Source organism: Chroicocephalus ridibundus, chromosome 1 (assembly GCF_963924245.1).
Source record: "Chroicocephalus ridibundus chromosome 1, bChrRid1.1, whole genome shotgun sequence".
In the NCBI taxonomy this organism is placed as follows: domain Eukaryota; kingdom Metazoa; phylum Chordata; class Aves; order Charadriiformes; family Laridae; genus Chroicocephalus; species Chroicocephalus ridibundus.
This window is the reverse complement of record NC_086284.1, coordinates 138,018,133-138,039,072: the sequence shown is the minus strand read 5'-3', so window position 1 is coordinate 138,039,072 and position 20,940 is coordinate 138,018,133. Positions and strand designations below refer to the sequence as shown.

The 20,940-nt window shown below is 46.2% G+C and overlaps 2 protein-coding genes across 6 annotated transcripts in view; one reads left to right on the top strand and one right to left on the bottom strand.

The window, feature by feature from the left end:
- DUSP16 (dual specificity phosphatase 16) overlaps positions 1–6,146 on the top strand; it is a 69,231-nt gene extending 63,085 nt beyond the window's left edge. For all 4 annotated transcript variants that reach the window (XM_063355506.1, XM_063355498.1, XM_063355488.1 and 1 more), the window contains one exon: positions 1,789–6,146. In XM_063355506.1, the coding sequence (XP_063211576.1) occupies positions 1,789–2,965 (1,177 nt within the window). In that variant the 3' untranslated portion in view covers positions 2,966–6,146. The remainder of the gene's footprint in view (positions 1–1,788) is intronic.
- The window catches only part of BORCS5 (BLOC-1 related complex subunit 5), a 78,966-nt gene continuing 64,072 nt past the window's right edge, over positions 6,047–20,940 (bottom strand). The window contains exons 4-5 of one of the 2 annotated variants that reach the window (XR_010073681.1): positions 13,624–14,185; positions 6,047–6,146 (exon numbers count right to left, since the gene is read on the bottom strand). Coding sequence is in view for 1 of the 2 variants with exons in the window: in XM_063355516.1 (XP_063211586.1) it covers positions 13,955–14,185 (231 nt within the window). In the remaining variant the exon portion in view is untranslated. Of the gene's footprint in view, positions 6,147–9,703; positions 14,186–20,940 lie in introns of those variants that run through there. The other variant, XM_063355516.1, reaches the window with a different exon arrangement.

Genomic DNA, 20,940 nt, shown 5'->3' with positions numbered 1-20,940 from the left:
CTCTTGTTGGCCAAGCTTGAAAGAAAAACACTTTCTCTGAGTTAATTGAAAGATAAAATGTTTGTCTGATACTATCACAAAATTAAAAAGGTGACACTGTTACTTGAAGTGAAAGATCTGAGGAAATAAATGTTTTTAATACTTTCTTGTGTATAAGGGACGATACAAGGGAAAAAAAGATCAAAATTAGATGTTATGCATGTTTTCTAATTGGGGGGAAAAAAAAGTGTGTAAGTTTGTAAGGCCTTAAAATTTGTCGGGGGGATCCAGCAGGGTTTCTTGTACCCTTTTCCTATTTTAGAAAGCTAGTTTTAAATTTAGGACTCAATTTGGGGTGCGAGACAAGGCAAAAGCGGAAGGAAAAGAGTTTTGGAGAGCCTACCAGAACACAGGCCAGAAATGGCGGTGTTGACCAGAAGGATCTTGCTTTAAATAACAAATCCAGTAACAAATACGACTGTTTGGTATTTTTCATGTGCTCGCTTGCATTTGTGCTAGAGTATACATACATCCACAAATATACCTTCACATTTTTTTTCATGCTGTTTTTAATGACTGCACACTCACCTTTGGTACACACCCCCTGAGATGTCTTTTTTTTTTTTTTTTTTGCTTTTAATAATATTTAATTTTCCCAGTGGTACGTTATATGTGTGTTTGTACTAGATTTAGCTCTTCAAGGTTTCTTCCCCTGTTAATTCCCTTGTCATCTGGTACCTTCATAGTTCCAGGAACGCTTTAAAAAAGACAAAGGGAGGAAGGATTTGGGCAGCTTTCTGTTCTACAGCCTGTAAAAAGCAGAGAGTACTTACTTAGCTATATTGCAAATCACACAGGTAGGAAGTGTTGCTTTTGTATTTAACTTCAAAGTGTTTGACATGATTTCTAATACTTAAGCCTTTCATATGTTTAGAGTCCCAGTTCAGGAAAACGTTTTAAGTATGCCTTGCACCTTGTCCGTGTTCAAGCGAATATGTAAGTGACTGCTTAGATTGGCAGGTGTATGCCAGTCAGGCTGCTTCCTACAGGACTCGAAAATAGGTTAACTCTTCCAGTGGTTTGGTAACGCTGCTGCCCTTTACTGCTGAACGCCTGCAGAGCCGGAGAGAGCATTTTTGTTTTAATGCTGCATTTTCTCCTTTCTGTTTATCTTTTTGATTATCGTATCAGCGGTCAGTACCAGCGTATGGTAGAAATCACTGGGTTTGCTGTATAAGGTCAGCACATATCAGAGCTTTTTGTCTTGCCTGACAAAGATAAACAGGGTAAGAAGCGCTCACTGCAATAACAGCAGCATGAGAGAGGTGAAAGGAACACGGGGTTTCATCCCTTTGAACGCTGGGGAAGACAGTCTGCTTTCTGTAGTGCAGGGGAGGCCCCTGTCTCTTGGCTAGAGCTCCGATGCTCTTCACGCAGAATTTGAGGAGCTCTTAACTCCGGTCAGAAACCGAGGTAGCAGAGATCCCACCGGTAAAATAAAACATGGGAAATTATTCCCTCAAACCTTGTTGCGGACATCATAAAGAGGTAAAAAGAATGCTTCCTTTTCCCTTTTTTAGCTGCCTTTAAGTAAGCTACAGAGAGAACTGACAGCATCATCTTGTTTAAAAGCTGCCTCCTTTTTTGTTTTTCCATCCGTGTTTCCTGTGCTTGACTGAACCTTAGTCCCAGCATCCTGACAAGTTAAAATTAGGCTGTTAACATTCACAACAATCGCTCTAGGGTTATCTCAGGCCTGAGCAGCAGGTCATTAAATTAATTCTTGTTTTGTTTGTCCCCTCTTTCCAGATTTGTGAAAGAAAAAAGGCCAACCATTTCTCCCAACTTCAACTTTCTGGGCCAGCTTTTAGACTTTGAGAAAAAGATCAAGAACCAGAGCGGTCAGCCTGGACATATTAGTAAGCTGAAACTTCTGCATTTGGAAAAAAGCAGCGAGCACGTGCTGGTCCCAGAGGGTGGGCAGAGCAGCCTCTCGGCTAACCAGCTCTGCATTACCGCTACCTCCGAGATCGTGGAACAGAAGCCGATGGACTGCGGCAGCGCACCGCGTGGGCACTTGTCCCCTCTGGAAGATGGCCCGCTGGTACAGGGCATAAACGGACTGCACGTCTCCCTAGATAAGGTGGAGGACAGCAACCGGCTGAAGCGCTCCTTTTCTTTGGATATCAAATCTGTATCCTACTCAGCGAGTAGCAACTGCGTGACTGCATCGGTTCAGGGCTTTGCCTCCTCTGAAGACACCCTGGAATACTACAAACACACGACTGCTTTAGAGGGCAGCAGCAAGCTGTGTCAGTTCTCCCCTGTCCAGGAGGTCTCGGAGCAGACCCCAGAAACCAGCCCTGATAAGGAGGACGCAAATCCTCCCAAGAAACCCCAGAACACCTGGCAGCTGGATAGCCAGAGCAAACGGCAGCACCTGGGGAGAGCCAGCAGCAGCGCCACCGCTCAGCGGTCGCTCCTGTATCCCCTCCACCGGAGTGGGAGCATGGAAGACAACTACCGAACAAACTTCTTGTTTGGTCTCTCCACCAGCCAGCAGCATTTGGCAAAGTCTGCTGCTGGGCTGGGCCTCAAAGGCTGGCACTCGGACATCTTGGCTCCCCAGACATCAGCTACGTCCCTTACCAACAGCTGGTATTTTGCAACCGAGTCCTCGCATTTCTACTCTGCCTCCGCCATCTATGGGAACAGTGCCGCTTACTCTGCCTACAGCTGTAGTCAGCTGCCCACGGGCTGTGACCAAGCCTGTGCTGTGCGCAGGAGGCCAAAGCAGGGTGATCGAGGTGACTCCAGGCGCAGCTGGCACGAGGAAAGCTCTTTTGAAAAGCAGTTTAAGCGCAGAAGCTGCCAGATGGAGTTTGGGGAGAGCATCATGTCAGACAACAGATCCAGAGAAGAACTAGGGAAAGTAGGCAGTCAGTCGAGCTTTTCGGGCAGCATGGAGATCATTGAAGTGTCTTGAGGGGCAGCAGGCTTGTGTGACTGTATCGGAGTTGCTTCCCCCTCCAGGCTGCTCCCCCAGAGTTTGAGAGGTCCCTGTGAATCTGAAAAGAACAATCTTTGTGCAAAAAGGTGGGGGGGTGGGGAGGGAAGAAATGCGAGGCTTCAGTGCGAACGCAGTGACTAGATGAATACGGCAAAGGAACGACAAGTGAGCATCTGCCTGAGGAGACCGAGGGCACCGCTGTGTTTTTCTCCTCCCCTTTCCTGGAGAAGGGCAGAACGTTTCAAAGATCTTTCCCTCACAATTACATGCAATGGATTGCACATCCTTTCAGTGGTTTTTAAAAAGGAAGCTCTCTTGGCATCAAACCCTTTTTCTGGTTCCACTGAAACGCGCTCCAACCCATCAAAGCTAGTTTTGTTCTCCCCTCCTCATGCCCCACATCCTCACCAGTGCACCTTAGCCCTGACACTGAGCCAACCTCTGGAGGGAGACCTTTTTCCTGTCAGAAAGGAGACCGGGAGTGATTCCAAAGGATGTAGGGACTGGTTACAGCAAGGCTGGGCTGAACGCACAGTTCAGAGAAATGTAAATACTGGTGTAACTATTGTTCTAATGGGTAGGCTTTAGGTGATTCGCTAGAGAGCTGCTTCAGAGAGAAAAAAAACCCAGTACCTCAAAAATATAAAAAATAAACTAGGGCTTTATGGCTGCCAGATGCTGGTAGTCAGTTCATACGCAATGTGAACAAGTAACGACTAGCCACGTTTGATTTTAGTTTTTTTGAAAAGCTGTCTACGCACAAGTGTTTCAGTTGGCTCAGCAGCAATTCTTACAAAAGACAAATGAACCATACTTAAGACTCTTTCCCCCAGTCTTTTGAACCATAAAATAAGCAGTATTTGTATTTCTGATATTAAGCTGGCTTCTGGGAGAGGGGTAGCTGCTTTGGCTTCTCAGCTATAATAGAGTAGGTAATTCTTAGGGTTAAGTGCAAGAGAAGTGGCTGGTACAATACCACAACATCCTTTTCTTGCCGATTGACAATTTAATAGATGTCTCTTGAAGGCTTTTTTTTTTTTTTGGTCTCTTTTTTTAAACCTAAAAATGAGTCAGGATGGGCTTTTGTCCTTAACTGAGCAATACCATTAAGGAACCGCTCTTCATATGGTTCCAGTTGTGCGTGGGGTGGGTGCAATCCAGGTGGCTGGCTTTTTTCCATCCCAACATCCTCACCCAAATTCTGGGGACTTGGAGATAGAAGCTTCTCATTAGGTTTGCTGACTTCATCTGAGAAAGCGAAGTGTGGCTGGCTGAACAAGGAAAACAGAAGGGGACCTCCAGCGTCCCGTCCCATAGTGTGGTTTGAGAAGAGACAGCACCTCCTGCACTCGCAGCTCCAAAGGAACTTGATCCTGGTCGTTGTCCTCTGTCTCAGCGTAGGGTCTTGGTGTCCCAGCGTGCCGATGCATGGCTGCAGATGCTTCTAGCTGTGCTGCTGCTGGCGGGTACCATGTCCTCCCCCTCACCCCTCCAGGGAACACACCAGCTCAAGGAGGTGTCACCTCCCTGCTGCCACTGGGATGTTTCATGGGAGGTGAGGCACAGTCCTTCTGTCGTGGTTTGGGCTGGCCACTAAAATGAACAACAGCAAACCAGCTGCTTCCCCTCCAGCTCGCCATTCCTGCGGTACCTTGGCTGCCACTGCTCCAGTTGTTTTATGTGTGCGTGCTTTGCTGCAAGAGGTTTGTGGTCAGCAAGGGGTGGCTCCAGAGGCACGGTGTCGAGCTTCATCCTTCCTGCTCCGAACGTGTCATCTCAGTCTTCCCCAGGACCCCTCAGAACACGTGTGGGGGGGGGAACTATCTTGTTTTGTCCCATTTCAGTGCGGGCAGCTGAAAATTGTAAATCACATGTAACAAATACTTACCCCTGGCCAACAGCTTTAAAAAAATACTTGTCAGCAGCAAACTGAAGCCCTAATTCAAGTCAGCAGCTTGGGTTATGTTTTTGTTTTTGGTTTGGTTTTTTTTTTTTTTTACTGTAAGTTTAGCTAGTTTGTGACTCAAATCTCAGGTTTTACTATATTGAAAAGTGGAGAAAATTTTGTCACTTTGTTTTGTGGCTAGGACGTGACTTTAATTTCCTACAGTGGACTGTTTTAAAATAGCACTGAAAGCTACAGCATTGATTAACTCGATCCTAAAAAGTGCAAAAGGCACAGAGAGAGAGGCAGCACCAGGAGTAACTGAACCCAGAGGCTGTGTTCATGATGTGCGTATGAGAGGCTGGAAGAAGGGGTAGCCTGGGCAAGGGCTAGGTTGACAGAATGCTGGAAAGCATGTCAGGTCTCGGCTATTCATTAAACATACTGCCACTTGTCTCTGTTTACATATCAAGTGAAAGTGATTACATTACAACTATTTTCAGCATATATACACACACACAGAGTGTGTATATATGTATGTAAACGATTTAGCAGTGCTCCTCTCAGCCAGATTTCAGTAAAAGCCCATGTTTTTCATTTAAATCAGTTAAAGGGGGTTAACACAAATCAATCCCTAGAGGCAGAAACAGAATCTTCCTCTCTTTTGTGCTCCTTCACACGTGTTTGTTCTCCCCTTCTCTCCATACATACAAACAGGTATGTTTGGGTTTCATTTTGTTAATCGCCTTCTAAGGGACTGAAATCCGGTCTTCTGGCTCCTGATTTCAATACGCTGTAGTCACTGAATCAATCAAAGCTGTAGGCTCAGTATTTTTAGGGGACAGGTTCCTGTAAGAGGATGCCTTAACCCCATGTCCTGCCCAGGGTGTCTCCTGTCCCAACTAGTGTCCTGTACCTGAACAATGCTGGAAATGGTTTGTAGAAGTTTGGAAAGCAAAGTGGAGGACGCGAGGGGGGGAAATGTGCACATGTTCAATATGAATATAATGTTCTTTGGTGTATGGCAAGCTGTTTAAATGGTTCAGAGAGATGTGAGTTTCTCATCTTGTTGTGTCGTGAGCATTACCTGTATGTTATGATGAAATAAAATCAGAAATGGTACCTGTTTATATAGAACGGCTGAGGAAGGAGCCTGTGTGCCTCTGGCTGTGGAGTGGGCATTACCTGCCTGCAGCATGACCTGCTCACCAGCACCCAGGACTAGCAGGAGGCTTGTCCTTATTGTACATATCCTTCTCTGCGGATGCGTGCCTGTTAATGAATGACACAGATTGAGCAGTCCAAAGCTACCCATCGCAAGCAGCGGTGATTTTACAGCACCAGTAACAGTTTGGGCCTCTGTTTACCCCACCTCTTCTTCTCCCTTCAATAGCAGCAGTGGCACTTCTCTGCGTTAACAGCTTACAACGTCTAACACTGTTGTGGGTAAACTGTTCCCAAGGCAGCTGTGCTAGTCTTTCTAAAGCAAGTATTTCAAATTGATTGAGTTACCCCTGTATGAACCCCCTGGTTTTTTCTTGCGTCCCATACTTATAATTGGAATAAGAATTTAATTACTTGTTTAAATACTTGTTTTGACTGATTCTGCCAGTCCTGAAGCTTTTGGAGCAACTTCTGATCGCTGAGGGAGGGGTATGCGCCTCATTGCTCCTTCAGAGAGTAGTGTACACAGATGTAGAATTTTTACTAAAAACTACATAAAATGTAGTTTTACTAACTATATGTTCATCAGCTAGCTGCTCATTACTCTTTGACTCACAGCCCACGTTTTAAAATTAAAAATTTTAAAATTAAATCCTGCAGTAGAATAGGGCTGTTACATTGTATCCTTACACGGCAAAGCCTACAAGTTTGTGTCATGGCAGTACCAGAAACGGGGTTTTAGTCAGATCATTTCAAAGCATAATGCCAGCAGGGGAAATGCAGAATCCCTAGCCTCTCCAGAAGAGGCTGTACCATCAGCCAGAGCACAAGTAACAACCCGCAGGAGCTTCTGTACTTACTTTCTACAACCGAGACATACCAGCTCCTACGTAGAAAGCTTTCATCCATCGCACGGTAAAACAAGATCCACGCACAATGGTATCACAAATGGCATCGGCCTGTTATCCTACAAAACAGGTTGTCTTGACAAGCTTCTAAGATCTACCTACTCTAGCTTCCCTCTCCCTGCTCCATAGTCCAGTTCTGCTCCCAGTAGGTCAAACTAGCTCTGTCTGTTCCCTTTAAGGTCTGGTTTTTGAAACATGCGCTCTAGCTTTCACCACTCCTCCTTTGGCCTGCTTTGCAGGACTTGCTCTGCTTTTGCCCCTGCCGTTAGACAGCTCTGTGAACACACAGTCTAACTCCATCTCTAGTTAAAACCCAAGAAGCAACTGAAATGTCTCACACATGTAATCAACATTTAATTTTCATTTCCTTGACTGGCATTACTGGGATTACCCAGTCCCTGAGGTCACTAGGCTCTTGATTTAACCATCACAGTTAAATTCCTAGAGTGAAGTGGACTGAAAACAGGGCAGACCTCCCCCCAGCATGGACCAGGAGGCTTTTGAGGGGGCTCGGGGGGTAGGGGGCCTGTGGGAGTAAGACACAGAGTAGAAATTTGGTAATTAAGTGAGCTGCTGGTTTTACTAACTATATGTTCATCAGCTAGCTGCTTATTACTCTTTGACTCACAGCCCAAGTTTTAAATTTATTTCTGTGAGGAAGTGGTGATTTCAAAAGCCCAGAACAGTGGCCTGGCACTTCTCCTGGGGAGTGCACAGGACTCCTAATAAGGCTGTTACTGCCCCTTTTAAAATCTGAAATTAGTGAGCCTTAATCGAACTCACCTACCTAGATATTTTAATGAGATAGCCGTACCCTCTCACTGAACACCTAGCTAGCCTGTATTTGCTCTTAAAGTTTCTGAGAAAAGCAGAGTTATTCTAGTACTTTTAGACATTATAGCATTAGAATGCAACACCACTATTATATTATACACAGAAAACCACAATTGGGAATTCAGGTAGAAGAACAATGTTCATAACGTATTGGCACAGCCCAGCAACTGGCTTTTGAACTATGCCTACGGAGAACTTCTTGGCCCTTGGGCCCAAATGGTTGCTCTGAGGCAAGCTGAAGTGTTCCTGCAGGAAAGCCTTCAGTTACCCTACCACTTCAAGAATATTAATGAGAGCCACTGTAAATACAAAAGGAAAGGGAGCTATTTGTAGCTGGCAACACTCAACTCTCTGGGAGGGGGCTGCTTTCCTGGCATATAAAATGCTGTAAACCAGACATTTCGGGAACTGCCCTACTGGAAGGGGATGCTTACTTTGAGATGTGGACTTCAGCTGCTGTTTACAGGGGCCCTCACCAAGCACCACTGCTGTACAAAGCCAAAGGGTGATACAGGCAGCGATGAGGCTGGGGCATCAGATCACTTTAAAAACAAGAAAAATACCCCTCAGACCCCTGTACGTTAACGTCTCTCTCTGTTAAGCAGCCCCTGTGCAGTAGGCGACAGTCCATCTCCACTTTGCTTTCCCAATGCCAGGAGAACTGCGTACTGCTGCAGGTATGTTCACTTATTCTCTAAACCACTGATCTCCTGAGTTTATTAGACTAACCTGTTTCCTGCTGGAAACAGCTCCGTCACAGGGTGTTCTCAAAGCTGGGTCTCCCTCAGCAAGTAGCAATCAGCTCTTAAAGCAGCTGACCCTTGCTTTTTTAATAAAATTTTGCTATCCACTTGCAGAAAGTTGGTTGCTTGGTCTTTAACAACCCCTATGATAGTCCATTGAGCCTCCAGTATTGCTGTGCTTCACAGCAGTTCGGCCTGCATCAGAATTAAGAGAACAGAATCGAATGCTTCATTTGAACACTACATGGGTAACATGCCCAGCAAGGTTTTGACAAAATCTACAGCCATCCTAATTTATTTCTGCGGTCACATTACAGTCTTACAGTAAGCCATCATATTTCATTACCTCCACAGCTTCCCCATGAGGTCTGTTAAAATACAAAGCTTTTAAAAAGACAAAAGGCTTTATTTTAGGCAGGCGGCATTAAGAATTGCCATTTGAATGCTCCTCTCCTCTCTCCCACCTTAGGAAGACTTAGCTCTGTGACGCGGTAGGTGCGCTGAGCACACCCAGCACCCCCTCAGACCTGCCTTGGCTTTGGGGACCACTGGGTGAGCTATTCCTTTCGTGTCACCTTGCTGAGGATCAGGCTGTCCCATGCAGGCTCACCTTATGAAGAAGTTAAAACCTAAATACGGCAGCTGAAAGCAAGATAGAAGCCCCACAGAAGTACTGCAGACCAGCTGTAAAGAGGCTGAAGTTTGGCTGAAAGTGCAAACTGACCCATTCGGTGATGTGGGAGGAATCAGCAGAGGCCACCTTGAAAGCCACGCTGCCCAAGGATGCCCATCTCTAATTCCTTCTGCAATCTGGCAAAGAACTGATGTAAAGCACCTGTCAGGACGCGCTGTCTTTTTGAGAGGAAGCTAAGTATTTTTAATTTCACGCACACACGCTCTTACTTTTCTGCTCATATTTAGTCTTAACACTGATTCTTAGGAAAGCCGTTGGGTGCACACAAGGTACAGCCGCCCTAATAAAACAGGCAGAGGGTGTCACACCACAAGCGTTTTGTGCAGAGAGGCGGAGTCCATCAATCCCAGGCCCTCTTCTTTACCTCCAAAAGGCTACCAGCACAGAAAAGGTAGTCAGCCAGCTGATCTACAGTCCCACCCCACTGCTGGCGAGTCACCAGCATCGCTGTGCACATCATTGATTTAAATGACATCAGTGCCAACCTGAATTGGGACAGCATCCCAAAAACACAACATTTATTTTCATTCCAGGACATACGTTTCCTTACACTCCCAGGGCAAGCAGTTCGCAGGGCAGCTGGAACCAGCCATTTCCACGGCATGGAAGTGCGTTGACTCCAACTGTGTACAAAACAGTAAAGCTAAGATATGACTTCCCATGCTAAAGAATGCGTACTGCCCGTAGACAGCACAGCAAGAAGTGGTGCCCTGTAAATGAAAAATAAGCAAGGCAATCGGAGAAACAACACACTTGGAAAAGAGCGATACCAAACGTTTTAATGCTGGGGCTGTGGGACATGTAGCGTGTAGGCAGCTGAAAGCAGAGCAAGTCTGCGAAGAGGATAATAACCCATAAACAAAGGTGCACTCAGCCACCAGGCTGGTAATCAAAATACACTCCGGCAGCTGGGAAGCAGGAGGGATGTTACAACAGTACCTCAGGAAACCACTGGCAGACGGTCCGAGAGAGAGAGAGAGAGAGAGAGAGAGAGAAGGGCTGGCTCATGCAATGAGTGGGGCTGTGAAAAACACATATTTCTACTCTTTCTGTGTAAAAGCTGAGAGGAGGGGAAAATACACTTTAAATATTTAAATATATTTAAATATATTTAATTTAAAATACATACATTTTTTTTTAAAAAAACACAACTCTCTTCTGTCCCCTTCACCGGATCTTCACAGAAATTGCCCTGCAGATAGGTTGGCACTTTAGCACCCTGTCAATGTATTAAATTACAAAAACATCGGAAACAACAAAGCAAACCTCTTCTGCGCACATAGCACGCTGACCAGTGTGGGATGCAACAAGCACCAGCAGCAGCACAAAGGGGAGGTTGCCACAGCAGAGTCAGGGGAAGAAGCAGAGCAGCTCAGGCCAGCAGGGAACCGCAGACCCTCACCCTGTTCCCCAGCTTTTCAGAAGATTGTCTATCAAGAAGCTTAGCTTGCGCCCCAGACCACACACCACCTCAGAAAGCAGAAAAGGGCAGAAATGTTTGTTTTCAGTGAAGCATGCCAGATTATTCTCTGCTTGTAGCACTAATTTTGTGGTAGAAGTAACGGCTAGTACATTCGTAAGAGATACCTGAGGCCTTCTCCAACAGCATTTGGCTTGGAAAAGGAAGTTCATAAGCAAAAGGTAATTCCAGTTATATCTAAAATCTTCTGCTAAACAGTGGGAAAGGGAGTAAAGCAACAGTCTCACCTTAAGCATCACCCGCATCCGAGATGAAGCTGAAAGCAACGTGCAAAGCCAAGCGAATGAGGAGCAGCCAAGCAACAAACAGCAGCTCAAGACGACATGGCAGGAAATGTCTTCCCCTCAGTGAGAGGTCCAAAGACTTACAGTTAATGAAGCCAGTGACAAAGTTTTAAATAAAACTGTAAACCATCGTTTGAGAACAGTTAGAGGGTGCCTGCTATCTTACAGTACCCATACACAAGACTATCACCTGTGGAATGGAGGTGATGACCTGTGTGCTTTGGAAGAGGTCAGCCTTCACGTTTCAACTCTGACTTCTTTCTAGTTAAGCTATTAACATTTTTCACAACTTATCCTTGCTTCCCAGAAAGCTCTAGCTGAGAGGCCCAGCAGCACACCCACAAGCTTTAAGGCCAGTGCTCATTGGAACAAGAATTTTCTCCCATTATCAGCCCAATATCTAGGTGTTTTACGGCAAATAAGGAAGGAACTGATTTGCAGCTCTCGCTTCTGCAGCTTTCGGATAGGAATACTATTCGCTTGCCCTCATTAGCACCGCAAGGAGCAATGCTTTGATCTGATACTTAATAGCATGAGGCCAAATGTCTAGAAGCTTTACAGAAGCGAGCATCTGCAGCCTAGCCCCTGCCTCAAGATCCAGTATCAGGATCTTCCCACCAGTATAGGCTTCCAGGACGTCAGGGTGTGGGATATCCATGATCCCGTCTGGCAGACGCCTGAATGTCACACATTCTAAACTTCCAGACAGCATCATCTGGATGAGGAGGACAAAAACGCCTGCAGCCGCTATTTAAAGCTGCTGAATATTCTGGTGTGTCTGATGACGGGAGGCAGACACATATTCAGTGATGAACAATGAGGACCCTCACGGGCATGGCCACAACAAGCAGGTTTTCATGGGTTTTTACATCTCATGTAAGCTTTTAACAAACCAAGTGTAAAATACTGCAGGACACGTGAGCAAGGAGGGAAGCCTGATGTTATATCCCGTGCAACATACAGCATACGTCTATGTATATACAACTACGTAACAACCCTGGGATGCAAGCAGTAGACAACCAGGCCCACCTCGCCTTTACTAGGAAACCTGCTGAGTTCCTCACTGTCTCTCAGTCAGTCAGTTGCTCTTCCCAGGGCATCATTCCAAGGGGCTTCATTTCTATGGGACTCTGCTTTCAGACAGTGTTCAGCAGGCCCTGGGGTCCAGTCAATGCTACGGTTCAGATCCGCATCTAAGTCGGCTGCAGTCCGTGTCACAAAGTTCACTCCAGGCTACATGGCCTTTGGGAACCCAACAAGAGAATGGCCTGTTGCTTCCTGCCACCAGGCGGCAATTAATACTGTCAAAAATCTACCGTGCTCTTACTCCCACATGCTTAGAGACCATCTTTTGCTGATTAAGTACTCTTAAGTACTAAGAGGTATTGAAGCAAGTCGCCTTTGGCAAGTCACCTAGCCCTTTGCTCTACTAGCAGATGGGTTGTCACACTGACTCTCTCAAAGACAGCTGTCCTCACTCACCACTGGAATTGCATGCCTGATGTACAAAAACCCTTGGGGTTCATGGGCACACTTCAGCCCCCTCACCAGTAACAGCATCCTGGGACCAACATAAACACACACAAACCTACTCTTGACCTGGCAAACTCCTCGCTTCTGGTTTCACACCCTTTCTGCTGCAGACAAGAGCTGCTATGCAATGGTGACGCAGGCTGTTCAACCTTATTTCTAGATCTGTAAATATTTTTACACCAGCGTACAGAATATCCCCCTGTTTTATATGGGGAGAAGCCAAAGCTCGGAGAGATGCGAATCGCCTGCAGCCAGCAGACCAGTGGCAGACTTGGCAACCAATCCGCCTCCTGTGGGCCAGCCCAATGCCCGGGCAGCGTGGACATGCTGCTTGCCTTCCAGCAGAGCCCTCGGCCTGGGAGAAGGCAAAAGCATCCTCTTGCTTTTGGAGCAGTTCGCTGAGCATGATCCCAAAGGGCCTTGTGGTTTCAGTCCTAAAACACCAGACTCAGGCAAGCTCTTGGCATGACGGCAGCTAAGCCAAGGAGAAGACCTAAAAGGACTTCTCGTATCTCCCCCCTCCAACTCCATACACTTGAAAGAAAAGAAACAACTGTGTCCCTCTAGTACAAAAAAGACAGCACCAAGATAACTGCAGTGTCCTCATAAAAATAAAAAAAGAGACACCTCATGTTCAACTTTGGGATGCAAAGCGAGCAGGTCGGTGCCAGTGCCTGTCAGAATCACTGAGCAAAGTGAGGGACACGAAATGCCACCAGCTGGGGCACGAGGACATTGCCAGGGCAAGGGGGAGAGGAATGCTAAGGCTTGCTTAACATGACTGTACATACATATCTGGAACAGTTATTCCTTTACAGCCTCATAAATTAGTGAGGACATAAAAACAGGGGCCTCGAGGAGGAAACACCAAAACCCTGCCATGCAAACCATGTTAATTACGATAATAGGCAGATTTTAATAAGCCAGTTCCTGGCTCCCGCACTTTCACCTATAAAACACACATATTTCTAGGGCCAGGGGATCTCCGAAAATACCTACCAGCCATCTAATCATCTACACCCCAGTGGCACAAAAACCATGTTAGAGGGTTTGTCACACCCTGTATCCCTTTGAATTTTTCTAGTAAAAAAAAAAAAGAAACCACATACAAAAGAAAACTCCTCCTCTGTAAACGCCAATCTAGTCACAGCAATGAAACAAATGTCTCTGCACAGGCGGTAGTGGTAGAAGAGACAGGAGGGCAAGAGGAGGGAGATGAAAGAACGGTAAATCATCTTCTCCAGACGACGGGACCAGGGAGCTCCTGGATTCCTGGCTGCACAGTTCTGGCAGCTGACGCTGCTCTTCCTCTGGTGCCCTGGCAGAGAGTCAGGCAGCACTGCCGTCCGCTTCAAACATCTGCCAGCCCAGCCCGCTGGAAGCGTGTCTGTGCTGAACGCTGGAGCGTGGAAGGTGAGGAGGGGGAGCCTGCCGGATCAGCTAAGACTTTAGCTCCCGGTCGGGTTTCATGCTGAAGGGCTCCAGCCTCTCGCTCTCCGGCAGCATGCTGTTCAGCCGCTCCATCAGCGGGATCGTCTGGTCGATGCCCATCTGTATACGGCGGAGGATGGCAGACATCTCGTTGACCTTCTGGATCTGCTCCGCATACTTGGCATACTTCTTCTGGCGCTCCTGCATGAAGCTATAAAGAGTTTCCACAGAGAGGTCCATCTGTTTAAAAACAACAGAGCGAGGCACATTAGTCTGACCGTTACCACAGGCCTTTCAGCACGTTTTCTTTCCTAAAAGCAACTGAGAAGCATGTTAGATGTCCCACTGGAGCCACCAGCCAGGTACAAAGGAGCTCCTCTGTTGGGGCGCAACAAGTCCGTCATGAAACGGAATGATTCACAGCTGTATACCAGGGAAGACATATGACCACAACAGTTCTACACCCAAATGCTGAGTATTTTGTCAGAAAATTCTTTATTTACAGGACTGAAAGCCAACAGGCACTGCCAGGGATTTCCCAATAAACTATACACATATCCTCCAAGTTATCCAAACCCAGGGAACTCGTGGCCTCCACCGACACCTGTGGTATATTTTCAGTGGAGATCATTCATTTGCAAGCTCTACCACAGTTTCCAGTGCTAATTTCATTGCCTTAGACAAATTACTCTGCGACTAAGCCACTGCTGCTATTACCATCATCGTCTGGAAAACTTCTGCCTTGGGAGAGAAGCACAACAGACTGCTAGCGTCCCTAATTTCCCCGAATCCTAAAAATAAATGTGTTATGAGTGACCCCAGGAGAAACATTAAGTAAATCAGCCATGCAATTAAACACAGTAAGTACCCAAACACGGCTCCAGTGTGATGACAATGACAGGAACTGCAGTGCTATTCCTGCCATTGAGTGACGAAGGTAGCCTTTATAATTCACAGCCCAACTTTCTCTTCAGCCAGACCTGTAAACTCCAGGCAGGATTCAGCCGATAGCTGCTAGTACCGTATGCACATGAGCCAAGTCAGATGGTTTAAACTGTCTTACATGTTGTAAGACATTCCATATATTCAGAGAGCTTGGTAACAGATCTGCTCCAAGCCCTCAAACACACACCTGAAGCTCAGTTGCTTCAGCTCGCTGTAGCTGTGCTTGACAACCCCAGCTGCTCCACTGTGATGGCTCTTCAAATTGGTATGTCTGAGTGGTTGGATGCTCTGTCACAGTAGAAAGCGGTCCCCTCACCTGAGAATCAGCACTTGCCCACAGTGGCTGCCGAGAGAAGGGCAGGAGCAGACACACACTGACCAGTTTTAGCCCACTGCCTCCTCTTACAACTGACTGTTTTTCCGAACCTCTCTCATCTAGTTACCCCCAGAGGAAAGAGGTTACCATTCAGGACGAAGCAGCCTCAGGGAATCAGTACTGGTTGAAACAATATCTCTAACTTTAACTGTGTGACAGAGTCAACCCATTTGTTGGAGGACAGCAATCGTACCTGCCATCAGGAACAAGCTAAATTTACTGGTGCACTGCTAAAAAACATGCTGTGCTGACCAGATCTGACTTACATAGTACTTAATGGGCAAGTGTAATCCTGACCCAGCACGCAGTGGTGCGGGGCTGTAGGGGAGAGCTGCAGCAAGGGGAGGATGGGGTGGAAGCAATGCAAAGCTGGAAGGGGGATGCCCCACCAAAGATGGAAGTCTCACCTGACCGAGCACTGCCATCCCGCTGGCAGCAGCAGTGTTTGACACTGGGGGAAAAACTAGGGGAGCTGTGTTTGCTGACAGACGTCCCTTTCAAGCCCTTGGGAAGGAGTCAAGATATACAGTCAGGCAAGAAAACATTTGATTGAGAAACCTAAGTTACAAACAGCTTTGAACACAAACACACAAGTTCCCACTGAACTGTTAGGGGGATTAGGAAGCTTTTTTTACCTATCACCTCCATCAGAGCTGGATACAGTGCCAATTAACCTTTTATTTTGTCTGTACTTTCTAGTGTTCTCAGGCTGAACTCTTCATCCTCTGTGCTTTCCTGTGAATTCCTCCCTCCACGCTTCCATGCATGGGACAAAATAAAAACCAGCAGAGCAGGAAACTCCAAATAGAGTGGAAACAATTTAAGCCTACACAGGGGTTTCTATTAAAAACCCAGCTTAATAATTTAGTAGCATGGCGCTAGCTCTGTAAATTGGAGTGTGTAAAAGCCAGACCACACCAGGTCTGCACAGAATGGAAGTAAATTCAATCCAGCGCCTAAAAACATCCTACCTAATGAGAGAAAGTGGCGTGGAGTGGCAGCCAGTCGGAAACCTGCCAAAAGCCAGCATGCCTCATTAAACTGAGCAGCGCAGGGACCCAGGCAGAAACCTCCCCTGGTGTTGAAGTTCTCCTCCACAGACAGGTTCTCCATGTGGCCTCACAGCACTGTACAAGAGGCAAAGCTCATATCTACCATGCTCTGAAACAAAACAAACAAAAAAACCCCACAAAGACCCCCTTTTCTCTCCATTTCAATAATTTTATCGCTTGACTTTCAGGCTCTTTGTGTAAATACCAGTAACAACCTTCTTACTGGAGGGGAACACGGGAAGAAGCTGAAGCTGACCTGCAAAAGGAAGAAGAAATGCAAAGGGGCCTTCCAAGCTCTTTTCTACTTTTGGATGCATTCACAATAGCTATAAAAAAAGCTGCCTCACAAAAAAGAGAAAGGGTGGAAGTGAGCGTTTCCTATGGTTTCCCTACACCTAGCGTTTGTTTGCCTGCTGTGGGAGGCCATGGCAGCTGCACAGCCAGCAGCAGGACAAGGAAGACTGAAGTTGAGTAACTGTGAGGAAAGGCCAATTTTTACTCAGACCAAACCTGGTCTTTTTAACTAGGGGAAAAAAAAAAACCAAAAAAAAACCCACCAACCTACATGTTAACTCCTGTATATAAATGCCAATGCCTCTTTGCAGCTTTCCTTGAAGCGGGCCTAAATACACACTTACATCCTTCCTGCCTCCTCCCCCTCCAAGCAAGCTCCTCCAGTGCCAGACCTTGTGCTTTCACCTCTCCTGGCATGCAGTCCTGTTCCTCTGGCGCTCAGACGGGGACTTCAGTTGCAGGACTCAGAGGGTCAGGCCTATTTACCCACCACAGAGACTAAAACTGTCCTTTGGGAATCTGCAATGAACAGGGAATGTGCATAAGAATCCACTTAATTCCCATCTATTTAATTCCATACAGTAGCAATAAAAAGCATCTGGAGAAGGGGAGCTTAGGCAAAGAGTCTGCTCCCTTGCCTACAGCCAAGGCAGTCCATGTTTTCCAAGACACCCTCAAGGGTCAGATGAGTGAATTTGCCTTCTCTGAGCAGCTCCCATCAACTCCCACCTCCCATACACAAGGCCCCGCCACAGTCTCTTCCGAAGAACACTCAGGTCTCAGCCTTCTTGCCCATCCCTGGCTGAGAAGCAACCTGGGAAGCACAGCACGATGCTTCAGAGCCAGCAGCTCTTCCACTGCCCTACAACCATCTGGAAGTGTTTATTTGAGCCATTGTTTCTGCTCTGCTTGCTTCAAGCTTCCGACTACGCCAGGCCACCACTGTTGTGGGCAACTCCCCCATCACCAACCTCTACCCATAAGTCATGACAGATGTGGAGCTGTGCTGTCACCAGCTCATCGATGGCTTCATCATCACAAACTTCTCCTTCAAAAACACCACTGAGTAAGTTAGCATCATCCCCAACTTACAGGTACAGAAGAATTTAGAGAGTCAAAAGACTGGACCTGATGCCTCTTAAGAAGCAAAAGAACAAAAGCAGAGGGCAGAGCCCAGCATGTGAGGTCCCGGTCTTAATTCTTGTCAAAGCAAGAGGTTCTGCCCAACCTGGTCTTAAGGAAAAAAGACATGTTCTCAGTGAAGGGGTGAGAGCTCCCTATGCACGTTTTATTTCTTTCCAAAAATAATTCTCCTATTAAAACAGCAAACCTGAGGCTGGACATGCCCGGAGTATAAGACAGGATTTTTTTCCCTTCCTACATCAAAAAGGATGGAAGAGTTTTTTCAGTTTTTCTTTTAGTATAGCATCATAAAACAGACAAGCCTAAAACTCACCTTCCAGCATGACGTACTTTTTTTGTACAGCCAGTGACATTCAGAATTTGGGTCTGTTTCTATTTCAAAGCTCATGACTCCTCCGTGGATCAGTAGCAGCAGGACACTAATTTATGCCTCAGCTTCACATTTTAAACATGAAATGACATCTACTGGGCTTTTCTTTCCTCAAATGAAAACAGATTCGTAATTACTTCCAACAACAGCGCAAGATGGATATTCCCCCACTCAAAAGGGCTCCAACACGGCCGCTCCTGCTACACCATTCACATTGTCAACTAGTAAGGGCTCGCAGATTCTCCTCTGCGTTACACAGGCCCATTTGTAACACCACACTGATGAAACACAAAAACAATTGAGGGTACTTTCAGACATCTTGCACACCACAAATTCTTGCATTCATTTTAGAATTCTTTGTGGCCCACACTGCCAAGCAGAATAAAGACATGAGTTCAAGCCCACAAAAAGACTGAGGTCAGCACTGGACACTGCCCAACTCTTTTCAAGAGACCATGCTGAAAACAAACCAGTGCCCTACATATACCTCTTACCTGGTGTAGTTTTATAGCACCTCTGTCACGAGCATGTAAGTGTCCTGAGCTCTTGGAAACAGAGGTCACATCTTGTTAGTTCAATGACTGAGACTGAAAATTGGAGCTAGACACATTTTCCCTGGTTGCAGAACATGCAAATGCAGTCAGAAGTTCATTAAACTTGGAACCAAATTTCTAGAGAGGCACTGCTGACAACATTTGTAACAAAACAAACATATCTCATAGGAGGATGCTCTGTCATTCCCAGCTTTTCCACTCCCTCCTTAAAATGCCAATAAGGCAAGAAGATGTTTTGTTCGCCCCCCACTCAGCAACAGCCTTCAAGAGCTCACCTAGACATCCATTTGTCCAGGGTCCCTCTTCCCTAACAATTTGCTGTCAGCTCCCATCCCCTATGGCTGACACTCAATAAAACACAGCAATTAAGGTGCAATCCTTATTCCAGAAAGTTCACTTGCTAGGACAGTGCTCTGAGCACAAGCAGCCTTTCCCTCCATGTTGTCAGGTGCCGGGCTGGGGTTAAATGAACTCCTTCCTGCAGCTGCACAAAAACCACATCTGAAAGTGACAGGCGGGAACATGACTGCACGGAACATGAGTCACGATGTGCTGGTGTGAAAATACTTTTCAATCAATGCACTTAAAACTGAAGACAGCTCCTCTTTCTGTACTGCTTGAAAACAAATGTGCTCAATGAATGGCGCTTTTTTTTTTTTCCTCCCCTCTTCCCCTCTCTCTTTGATAATGTCACGCAAAGTTAGCACAATAGCTCGTGATGACTTCCTGATGACGGGAACATCCTCTGTTTCTCCCACTCATCCCACACGCTGTTAAGTGATAAACTTACTGGGTAGCATCTCTGCCAGGGTAGGAAACAGAGATGCCCAGCCAAAGATCCCATTCAGCATCAGTAACAAGTACAGCTCTCATGAGTACCCTTCCTCTGCGCCACTGCCAGGTAAAGAAGTATAATTTGTATTTAAGTTTTGCTTATCACATCCAAGACCGAATCCCCTGCCAAAATGTTCCTTTTGCTCCCTCTGTAATTTGTCATTGCTGTAAACAATTGCAAAGGGCTACTCTGTCTAAGCACACGGATCACAGTCAAGTTAGAAAATGAAGAACATTCATTTTAACTGGCTATAACACTGAGTTTTGGTAATATTAATAGCTGCATCGGGGCCCTTACTTGAAAAGATCTACAGCTGAATCCATGCCTGGTCCCTAAAAGCTATAGTAGAAACGCAATAGCATAAGATAGGCTGCTGCGCCTGTAACATCAAGATTTAACTATTTTCGGAGGCCTTGGGTTGCACAAAAGAATTCAGAATTGAAAAGAATAAGAAGGTTCATTCGTGAAATTAGCTTTTCCACCTTTATGTAAATCTTTTCCTGCACATTGTGTTATTGGACAGGATACATGTTTGTCGCTACCCTGCAGTCTGAACTCCACAGCCCACGTCTCCCTCACAGCTCCCACTCGAGCCTTCCCTGCTTGAGAGCTACCAGCATCCCTCTGCCAACTGGCAGTCCCCCAAGCTTAAGTTAGGACTGCTGTCACTAACTGTTGCTAAAAAAGGAGTCCTAAAGCTATGATGAAAACAATACCTACCTCTCACCCAGCACTAATGAACCAGTAAACTTCCAAGCACTTGAAAAAGCAGGGCCCCACTTCACAGAGGTGAGAGAAGATGGACAGCAAAGCCCAACAACCAGTAGCCATCTGGAACCTGGTGCTGTAGATGCTAAAGCCACCTCTCCAGCTTGGATACATCTCATATCACCCATCTTGTTCTACTGGACTTTCTTTACTTACATTTCCCTCAACACCACAGCTACTTATCATCTTTCTCTCTCAAAACAGCTAAACCGTAACACGTAAGCAAGTGAAACTCAGGGCACAGTTTCACATTACACAAAATCCAATGCAACCTCAGGCTGCAGAGCAGCCGTCCCACCCCTCCTCTTCAAATTAGCTGTACGATCATGGGACCGGCTCTGCATGTAAGTTTCGGGGGGTGAGAACAAAACAAGCTTGGTCTTCCCAGGCTCCTTTTATTTTTTCTTCAGTGGTTTGGTCTTCTGTCCCATCAGCTTACAGTCACGGAAGCGACAGGACCATCATGTGAAGAGAAGGACCATCTCTCGTACTGTACGTGCTCCTGGATCCTAACTCAGCATTTGCTGCTGCTGTGTCAGACTTTTAAATACGCAACAAGATTCTTGGGGGGGTGTATCTGATTTTATCCCTAAGATTTCTAAAACGGCACCAAGAAAAGGTTATAGTAATTTGTATCTCATTGACTTTAACAAGTAAG